Genomic DNA, 8,820 nt, shown 5'->3' on the forward strand with positions numbered 1-8,820 from the left:
CGCTGCTGAAGACTCCCAGTCCAGCCCCATACTGTCCCCTCATACCCCAGCTCAGCACACAAGGGAAAGGCATCCTGGAACCCAAAGCTCTGCCTTGGGGCTGCCCTGGGCTCCCAGTGCTGGGACCAGCACTGCTTGGGGCACTGAAGGAGTCTGGCAGTCCTGGGGTACACCAGATGCTGGCATGATGCTCCTCTGTCCTGCAGGGATTCCCTGGAGCTGATGGGACACCAGGAAGCCCAGGACGCCCTGGGAATCCTGGATCACCTGGGCAGCCAGTGAGTAAGGGTGTCCTTTGTGTTTGCTGCTTCACAATGGGCTCTTCCCATCACCCTGCCTGCTGCCTGAGCCAGCCTCTGCCTCCCTGTTCCCTGTGCTGGAGGAGTCTCAGCAGCTGGCAGGGTCACTGCTGTCTCTGGTGTGTGTATCCCGGGCAAAGTGTACTGTCTATCCTTGCTTTGGCTGGAGCTCCCATGCCATGCCATGCCACCCCATTCCACTCCATCTCTTCCCATCCTCACTCCCCTGGCTGGCAGGGACGTGTTAACTTCCTGAGCTGTTGTTTTCCAGGGCATCCAGGGCATCCCTGGTCCTCGAGGGGATCCTGTGAGTATGGCCCCAGCCCTCCCCGGCCCTTCTCACACCCAACACCCCTCTCATTCTCATCTTCCCTTTCCAGGGGACACGGGGGCCCATGGGACTTACTGGCCCAAAGGGGGAGAAAGGTGAACCGGTAGGTGAAGGGCAGGGGGCTGCCCCACACTGGGGAGCACTGGGGACCCTGGTGGGCACATCTTGGCACCTGGCATATCCTGGCCCCAGGGTCTCCCCATCTCCCTGCCAGACTCCTGGCCTTGTGGCACAGTGGCCACAACAGGGCACATGGAGTCACTGATTTCTCCTCCCCCTCCTCATGCAGGGAGAGCCCAGGATGATCACGGATGGAGAACAGGGGCTGCCGGGCCGGAAAGGGGAGCCAGGTGTGCCGGTAGGTGTGGGAATATGGGTGTGAAGGGTCTCTTCCAGCTCCCCTAACCCATGCCACAGCCTCAGCTGATGGAGCACCTCCATCCTCCAGGGCAGCCCCGGCTCGCCTGGGATCCCCGGCCCACGAGGGCCCCTTGGTGATCCAGGCCCCCCCGGTCCACTCGGACCCATGGGGCTACCAGGACCTCCTGGAGAGTTTGTGAAGGTACATCTGCCCGTTGCTGCATGGGGATGGCTGGGGGGATGTGTGGGCAGACGGATGGGGGAGCAGCCAGCAGCTTGGAGCTGCTCCCCCGTGGACTCCTGCTGGCCCTGCTTGTGGGCTGTGCCCCCCAGCAGCTGTGCCTGCACACACAGGCACATGCCTGAGCTGTTGCTGGCACTGGGCAGTGTGGGGCGAGGCACATGGCATGCACACACCCTAATGCCACTGATGATGGGCTCTACACAGTCTGTTCCTCTTCTATTCAAGGAGGGCACGGGGACAGCCCAGAACTGCCCTTATTTGCTTTTTTTGCCCTTGCAGGGAGAAAAGGGTGACCGAGGGGAAAGGGTGAGCGGCTTTGCATTTCCCTGACTCCTCTTCCCTCCTGGACGGAGGTCCCTTGAGTGTCCAAGGGTGCTGTAGCCCCTCAGAGTGCTGGGGAGGACTGAGCCCTCAGGGCAACCACACAGGAGCTGACACTTGTCTCTGCAGGGCCCCCCTGGACTCGTGGATGGGGCAGCACCTCGAGGGGAGCCTGGACCCCCAGTGAGTCCAGCCCCTAGGCCAACAGGGTTGGCAGAGGGGATCAGGGCTGCAATGGCTGTGTGTGCCCAGGGCTGAGTTGCATCCCCAGGGGCTGAGATGTTCTCCCTTACAGGGCCTGCCTGGGGACCCCGGGCCTCGGGGACCTGCTGGGCCCCCTGGCCTGAAGGGAGAGAAGGTAAGAAGGTGGCAGGGATGCTCCCCACTGGGGCCGGACCTCACACCACTCTCCAGTGGAGATTCCCATGGCATGGGCATCCCCATGTCATGAGCATGGCTATCACCTTTCCTAATCCCTAGGGTGATGGCACAGAAGGTTTCCCAGGGTCACCTGGCCGCCCTGGAGACCCAGGAGACAGGGTGAGTTTCCTGAGAGGAGGTAAGACAGGCAGGAGCTGGCCATGCCAAGAGCCAAGCCCCGAGGGCACATTGGAGGGCTCCTGCTTTGGACAGCCTGGGCATTTGCCTTGTCACACCACAGGTGACAACGTCTCCATCCTTCTTTGCAGGGTCCTCGTGGACCACCAGGGGAGCAGGGCAGGAAGGTGAGTGGTGCAGGGACTGAAGGGACACTCTTGCCATGCCTTTGGCAGGGAGAAAAGGGTTCTGCTCCAGGACCCAGGATGTCCCTCAAAGGTCCTGCTGCCCCTGACCCTGTTTCTCCTACACCAGGGAGACCGTGGGGCACCAGGCGAGCTGGGAGAGACGGGCGAGAAGGTGAGATGGTGCCAGGGCAGACCAGCACTGGCAGGTCCTGGTGTCCCTGAGACCTGGTGGTGGCTGTGCCTGGGGCTTGCTGTCTCAACCCAATGGGCTTGGATGGGATTCAGGGCTGAATCACGAAGAGTTCTGGGGCAGTGTGTGGGGTGGGGGCAGTGTGATGTAGAGGGAGGAAGGCTCCCTGAAACCCTCCTCTTCTTTGCTCTGCAGGGAGACCGTGGTGTGCCGGGCCCCGAGGGTGAGAAGGTAGGTGTGCTGTGGGGCAGCTGTGGCACGGTGGAGTGAAGCCTAATCTGCCCTGGAGCAGCCACCCTGGCAGGGCCTGGCAGGATGCCCACGACACCTTCCTCTCCCTCCTGTCCTGCAGGGTGAGACGGGAGCCCCAGGGCGCCCAGGGCCATCGGGCAGAGAGGTGAGTCAGGGTAGCAGGTGTGGTGCTGTGGAGCTGGGAGCTGCCATGCCCCATGTTCCCAAGCACTGCCAGCTCCCTGAGGTCTCTAATCTTGCCACAGGGAGCTCCAGGACCGGCTGGCCCTCGGGGGGAGAAGGTGAGAGCAAAATGGGGTTCCAGTGGGGTGGCAGGGGTCTGTTGGGGAAGGGACTGGCAGTGACACCTGCCTGTGCAGGGCGATCCAGGACCACCCGGCAAGCCAGTAAGTGATGCTGCCCAGCGGGTCCACCTCTGCCTGCCCCAGCCCCAGAACGGGGAGCCATGGGCAGTGCCCAGCATGGTCTCCTCTGCTTCTCCCCCAGGCTCCCAGTGTGGCCGGTGTTGGAGGAGAGAAGGTAACCCTGGCCCTGCTGTGCCCTCCACCCTCTGGGCATGGCCATGGGCTGGGGAGGGGGATTGCACAACTGGGCAATGAGCTGCACAGTTGGGCTCATCCTGGCCCCAGGCCTGGTTGTCCACAGATTCAGTGGGGAAAAAAATGGGTGGTTTGGGGTGCTGATTTTGTCTGCTCCAGGGTGACAGAGGTTTCCCAGGACCAGAAGGACCTCCTGGCCCCAAGGGTGACACAGGAGATAAAGGTGCTCGCGTGAGTACTGCCTTGAGGATAGGAAGCACAGAGCACATGGCACAGCCCTCCCCAGACTCACGGTGCCTGTGCCATTGCTCCATGCTACATCCTTTCATGTCTAGGGTCCCCCTGGCCTGAGCATCCCAGGGCCAGCCGGCCCCAAAGGCGAGCAGGGCGATCGGGTGAGTCTGGGGGCACCCTGGGGGCACCAGCTCATGGGCCTGGTCCCTCCCCTGTCAAGGAGTCACCGAGGTTCCCAGTGACACATGCTCTTCCTCTCCAACAATCAGGGTATCATTGGCCTCACAGGCAGGAGTGGCCCAAAGGTAATGTCACTGCCCTTCCATCCATCTGTACGTCCATCTGTCTGTCTGTCCAGCTCTGGAGAGGCTGTCCCTGCAGGCTGTGCCCCTTCTCCCCCCAGCAGCCCCTGTGCTGCCCCCACGCTGCCCTGACTGTTGCCCCTTCCTTTGCCCAGGGTGACCCAGGAGAGCCAGGGGAGAAGGGGGAGCCAGGCCGAGCAGGCGCCCCAGGGCAGATCGGGATGCGAGGCAAGGAGGTAGTGTGGGACAAGGGGCCATGGGGCACTGTGGCCCCGAGGAGAGGTGGGGCTGGCAAGGAGCAGGGGGATGCTGGTGACTTGTGCTTTTCTCCCCTGGCTGGTGCCCACTGACTTGTGCCACAGGGAGAGCGAGGAGAGAAAGGTGACGAAGGCACCCCGGTAAGTGAGGGTCCCCAGGACCACTGCCCCTCTTCCCACTGCCCCTCTTCCCACTGCCCCCACTCGCCCCCTTTTTCCCCACAGGGTGAAGCGGGTCTGCCTGGCAAGCCTGGAGACAGGGGTCCCCGGGTAAGTGCAGGGCTGCCGGGCACCCTGGGGCACACTCCCCCCCTTTTTCCCCACAGGGTGAAGCGGGTCTGCCTGGCAAGCCTGGAGACAGGGGTCCCCGGGTAAGTGCAGGGCTGCCGGGCACCCTGGGGCAGGAGAGAGACCCATGGCCTCCGGGTGGCTCCTGCTAATGCTCATCTTCCCTTTGCCCTCCACCCAGGGCCTGCCTGGCTACCGTGGCCCCCCTGGGGAGAAGGGTGACTTGGGGGACCCAGGACCTGAAGGCAGGAATGTGAGTACCCCCCTTGTATGTACCCACTGCTCCATGGACACCCACCACCCCTCACACTCCATTGCCCCGCACCCACCCTTACCCCAGGGGTACCCCCCACCCCACAGGACCCACACCCCGTGGGTCCCCCATTCCCTCCCCCTCTGACTCCACCCCTCTTTCCTGCAGGGCAGCCCTGGAGCACCAGGGAGCAAGGGTGACCGTGGGGACCCGGTGAGTGACACTGGGCCACGTGTGGCCCCCCAACCCCGGAGCCAGCTGTGCCCTCCCCTGGGCTGCACCAGCTCCCCTTAACCTGCTTTCCTTGCCCTTCTTTCAGGGGCCTCCTGGACCCCCAGGAAGAACTGTACGTTCTGTCTCCCTCTTCTCCCTGCCCATGGGCTGGTGTCCAGCCCCATGTGTTCCAACAGCTCCTCTCTGCCCCACAGGTCGATGTTGGGCTCGGAGGAGCTGGGGAAAAGGGGGAGAAGGTAATGAGTGAGTCCCTGGCATGCTGTGGTGGGCTACCCTCTGCTGTCCTCTGGGCTCTGCCTGGGCACTGGGATCATTGTCCATCAAGCCCTCCCTGCCCAAAACAGCCTCTGCCATGTGCAGCTGATGTGCACCACGACTGAGAGGCACATGGGATCCAGGGACACATGGGCTGACACTCCTGCTGGTGCTGGGAGGAGGCCCTGTAGGGCTGAGGTCTCCAAAAGAATTGGTGTGCTCCTGGCTCCCCAGCCCCACAGGGGTCCCACGGCAGCACCCTACACTCTGGGCATTCTGCTTTTACAAACCAGCTTAGGCTCAGGACAGTTTTGGCCACAGGCAGTGCTCTGTGCTGGGTGGCATTGTGGTCCCCAGCTGTGGCTGAGCTGGCTCCTGGCTCAGCAGTGCTGCTTGGTGCCTTCCTTCTGCAACCACACTCTGGCCTCCACTCCCCCAACGGGAGCTGCATCGAGCCCAGTCACCTCTTTTTCAGCCTGTGCCTCTTCTTTTGAGACCTTTTCTATCACCTCACCCCTAAACTACACAGCACCAGCACTGTGCACTCTGGCACAGGCTTGGCACAGCGCAGTGCCCTCTGACCGCTGTGCCCTTCCCTGGCAGGGGGACCCTGGCGACCCTGGCGAGGATGGTGCCAAGGGCGCCCGGGGTGATGCTGGCTCCCCTGGAGTGCCTGGAGAGAGGGTAGGTGCTGGGTCCCTGGTGTGGGAGGCACTGGGACAGCACAATGGGGGATGTTCTGCAGGGGGTCCTGGTGTACAGGGACTGCCTGCAGAGCACCCAGGATCCCCTCCTTTCCCCCCATGCCCCACTGCTGAGCATGTCTCTCTCTTGCAGGGTGTGGAGGGCCCCCGTGGCGCCCCTGGCACACGGGTAAGTGTCCCCTTTCCTGTGGGGGTCTGAACAGGGGACCCGTGCCCTGTGCAGCTTCTGTTAATGGGAAATGATGCTCACTTTCTCTTCCCACCCCGTAGGGTGACCCTGGGGACCGAGGCCTGCCAGGAGAGAAGGTGAGGGGATTGGGGGCTAAGGGCTGCCTCACAGTACCCCCATCCCACCCAAAACTCCAACTGTCCTGCCCTGCTCTCTTACAGGGGGACCGTGGCCCACCAGGGCTGGATGGCCGCAACGGTCTGGAAGGCAAACCTGGGCCCCCAGGGCCTGCTGGGCTGCGGGTGAGTGTGGTCCAAGGTGGGGGAAATGTCTGTCCCTGGGTGCCACGTGGGATGGAGGGATGATGGGGTGGGAGGAGCTGTCCCCCTGCACACCCTCTGCTCCAGGCTGGGGATGCTCTCGAGGGGGGGCCTTTGGCAGGATGGGAATGTCCCTGTCCTCACCTCCTCCTTGTTTGCAGGGGGACCCAGGAAAGCAGGGAGATCCTGGCCGGGATGTAAGTACCTCTGGAGAGAGCAGCTTTAGGTTGTGTTCCTGCTGGGGCCATCAGACTTGCAAGGGACCAATGTCCTGTCCCATGCTACTTGGCCCAGGGCAGTGCAACAGGACCCGACCCTCCCTGTCCCCAGCAGGGTGCCACTGCCAGACACACTCCCTGCTCCCAGGGCTGGCTGTGGCAGATGGGTGCCCTGCTGCCTTGTGCTCCCACCATCTCCTTTCCCCACAGGGGCTGCCCGGGCTGCGTGGGGAGCAGGGACCACCTGGCCCTGTGGGTCCCCTGGGACCACCCGGCGTCCCTGTAAGTACCAGCCAGCCTGGGGACACATCCTGCCCCATGCCCTCTTGGATCCCAGCTGGATCCATCAGGCAGCTCCCCCTTCCCTGCACCTTGGGGCTCCAGTGGGGCCCAGGCACCCCTGGCTGCTGGTGTCCCTGGCTGGTGGAGAACCTGGGGGCTGCCTCACTGCCTTTTTTTCCTCCCAGGGCAAACCCGGTGAGGATGGCAAACCTGGCCTGAATGGCAAGAATGTGAGTAGGGGAAGCAGGGCTTGACTTTGGGGCTCTCCCAGGATGCTGAGGGATAGTGATCCCAGTACAACATAAGGCAAGGGGAGGAGTGGCAAAGAATCCTCATGCTCTGAGCCATCCCCTGGTTTGTACCCATGCTGAGATGGTTGAGTGGGGTGCTGACAGGCAGCCTTTGTCCCCAGGGAGAAGATGGGACGCCAGGAGAGGATGGGAGAAAGGTAAGGAGATGATCCATGGGTGGTTCCTGTGTGGTTCCTGCATGGTCCCTATGTGATCCCCACAAGCCTGGTGGCTGCTCCCTGCTCGGACCAGGAGCACCATTTTGGGCCATGGGATGGGGCAGCATCCCTCAAACTCCTTTCTCTCCTGGTTAGGGAGACAAAGGGGATACAGGAGTCCCTGGCAGAGAGGTGAGTACTCCCCAAAGAGCAGTGTGGTGATGGGGGGTGCTGGTACTTGCCCCCATCAGGGACAAACCTGGGTCCAGGTTCTGGGGGTGATACTGCTCTCTCGGCAGGGCCGCAGCGGTGCCAAGGGCGAGCAGGGGGACAGAGGAGTGCCAGGCCCCCTCGGCCCCCCTGGCCTTCCCGGTGTCCCAGGGCTGGTCGGGCCCCCAGGGCAGGTGTGTAGTTCTCAACCCCACGGTGCCACTCAGCACCAGACCCTGGCGTCCGGACTGCTCTGAGGCAGGCAGGACCCGCATCCATGGCTCCCTCAGGGCACTGCCCTGTGTCCATGGCTGCTGGGTGCTACTGTGTCACCTCCATGTCTTCCAGGGCTCCCCAGGCCTCCGTGGGGTAGCCGGACCAAAGGTAAGTGTGCTCCTGCCCCCCAGCCCCCCAAGGTCTGGGGGGGACCACATGCCAGAGGGAATAAATCCCTGGCAGGAGTCCCCACCTCCATGATGATGGGGCTGGACCCTGGTGCTGCAGTTGGTTCTGGGAAGCCTGACTGCTCCCCTTGACCCCTTTGCTGTGTTTCAGGGGGACCCAGGGGAGCCTGGACTGCGAGGGGAGCCGGTGAGTACCCAGCACTGAGCCTGGCAAGCTGCGAGCACCCTAATCACAACTACAGCCCCTGCCCAGGCAGCACCAAAGGGTTAACCCTGAAACCTCACTGCTCACCCCTCTGGCTGCACCTCTGTACATCTTCTCATTCCCTCTTTTCCTGTAAACCTAGGGGCGACCTGGCAACCCTGGAGCACGTGGAGACCCTGGGACTACAGTGGTGAGTCCCTACCCTGACCTACTGTGCTGGGACAGCAGCATCAGCCCTGGGGGATGGAGAACTGTCCACAGTCCCCAGGGTGGGAACAGACGAACACCTGCTTTGTATTTCATGTCTTTCTATTGCAGAACATTGAACGTAGCCTGGAAGCGCTTGGCATCAAGGTATGTATTTCCTGACTGTCAGGCTGGAGCTTTTTCCTGCCACATGGCAGCAGGAAGAGGGCATGGGCAGTGGTGGGAGATCCAAGCAATTTAGGGCGGGTTAGCAGGACTGTGGGGTGCTGCCACAGCAGGGTTCCACTTATGCCCTGACCAGTGGCTCTCTCCTCCCTCGCAGGTTTCATCCTTGAAGGAGCTCACGGGTGCCTATGACGGGAGCTCAGACTCGTTTCTGCCAGTGTCTGAGCGGCTGCGGGGCCAGAAGGGCAGTCGGGGGGATCCAGGAGAAAGGGGGCCCCCAGGCCGAGAGGTGAGCAGAGCCAGGCTCGATGCCAAGCCCAAACACTCTGCCCCACTCCCGCTTTCTGGGCTGGCTGGCGGGGGTCATGCAGCCAGCTCAGCCCTGGGGTGTTTGGGGGAGGCTC

General features: G+C 62.8%; 1 protein-coding gene across 1 annotated transcript in view; it reads left to right on the forward strand.

The window, feature by feature from the left end:
- COL7A1 (collagen type VII alpha 1 chain) overlaps window positions 1-8,820 on the forward strand; it is a 33,872-nt gene that overhangs the window by 10,846 nt on the left and 14,206 nt on the right. The window contains exons 31-71 of the mRNA XM_017732303.1: window positions 207-278; window positions 571-606; window positions 680-733; window positions 920-988; window positions 1,079-1,192; window positions 1,514-1,540; window positions 1,685-1,738; window positions 1,851-1,913; window positions 2,036-2,095; window positions 2,245-2,280; window positions 2,408-2,452; window positions 2,666-2,701; window positions 2,823-2,867; window positions 2,968-3,003; window positions 3,082-3,108; window positions 3,209-3,241; window positions 3,421-3,492; window positions 3,597-3,656; window positions 3,765-3,800; window positions 3,953-4,033; window positions 4,160-4,195; window positions 4,280-4,324; window positions 4,524-4,595; window positions 4,764-4,808; window positions 4,915-4,941; window positions 5,024-5,065; window positions 5,688-5,768; window positions 5,922-5,957; window positions 6,059-6,094; window positions 6,179-6,259; window positions 6,439-6,474; window positions 6,706-6,777; window positions 6,963-7,007; window positions 7,190-7,225; window positions 7,382-7,417; window positions 7,525-7,629; window positions 7,784-7,819; window positions 7,991-8,026; window positions 8,187-8,234; window positions 8,363-8,398; window positions 8,574-8,705. Of these exons, the coding sequence (XP_017587792.1) occupies window positions 207-278; window positions 571-606; window positions 680-733; window positions 920-988; window positions 1,079-1,192; window positions 1,514-1,540; window positions 1,685-1,738; window positions 1,851-1,913; window positions 2,036-2,095; window positions 2,245-2,280; window positions 2,408-2,452; window positions 2,666-2,701; window positions 2,823-2,867; window positions 2,968-3,003; window positions 3,082-3,108; window positions 3,209-3,241; window positions 3,421-3,492; window positions 3,597-3,656; window positions 3,765-3,800; window positions 3,953-4,033; window positions 4,160-4,195; window positions 4,280-4,324; window positions 4,524-4,595; window positions 4,764-4,808; window positions 4,915-4,941; window positions 5,024-5,065; window positions 5,688-5,768; window positions 5,922-5,957; window positions 6,059-6,094; window positions 6,179-6,259; window positions 6,439-6,474; window positions 6,706-6,777; window positions 6,963-7,007; window positions 7,190-7,225; window positions 7,382-7,417; window positions 7,525-7,629; window positions 7,784-7,819; window positions 7,991-8,026; window positions 8,187-8,234; window positions 8,363-8,398; window positions 8,574-8,705 (2,175 nt within the window). The remainder of the gene's footprint in view (window positions 1-206; window positions 279-570; window positions 607-679; window positions 734-919; window positions 989-1,078; window positions 1,193-1,513; window positions 1,541-1,684; window positions 1,739-1,850; window positions 1,914-2,035; window positions 2,096-2,244; window positions 2,281-2,407; window positions 2,453-2,665; window positions 2,702-2,822; window positions 2,868-2,967; window positions 3,004-3,081; window positions 3,109-3,208; window positions 3,242-3,420; window positions 3,493-3,596; window positions 3,657-3,764; window positions 3,801-3,952; window positions 4,034-4,159; window positions 4,196-4,279; window positions 4,325-4,523; window positions 4,596-4,763; window positions 4,809-4,914; window positions 4,942-5,023; window positions 5,066-5,687; window positions 5,769-5,921; window positions 5,958-6,058; window positions 6,095-6,178; window positions 6,260-6,438; window positions 6,475-6,705; window positions 6,778-6,962; window positions 7,008-7,189; window positions 7,226-7,381; window positions 7,418-7,524; window positions 7,630-7,783; window positions 7,820-7,990; window positions 8,027-8,186; window positions 8,235-8,362; window positions 8,399-8,573; window positions 8,706-8,820) is intronic.

Source organism: Corvus brachyrhynchos, unplaced genomic scaffold (genome assembly GCF_000691975.1).
Source record: "Corvus brachyrhynchos isolate BGI_N302 unplaced genomic scaffold, ASM69197v1 scaffold4, whole genome shotgun sequence".
NCBI classification, from domain to species: Eukaryota; Metazoa; Chordata; class Aves; order Passeriformes; family Corvidae; genus Corvus; species Corvus brachyrhynchos.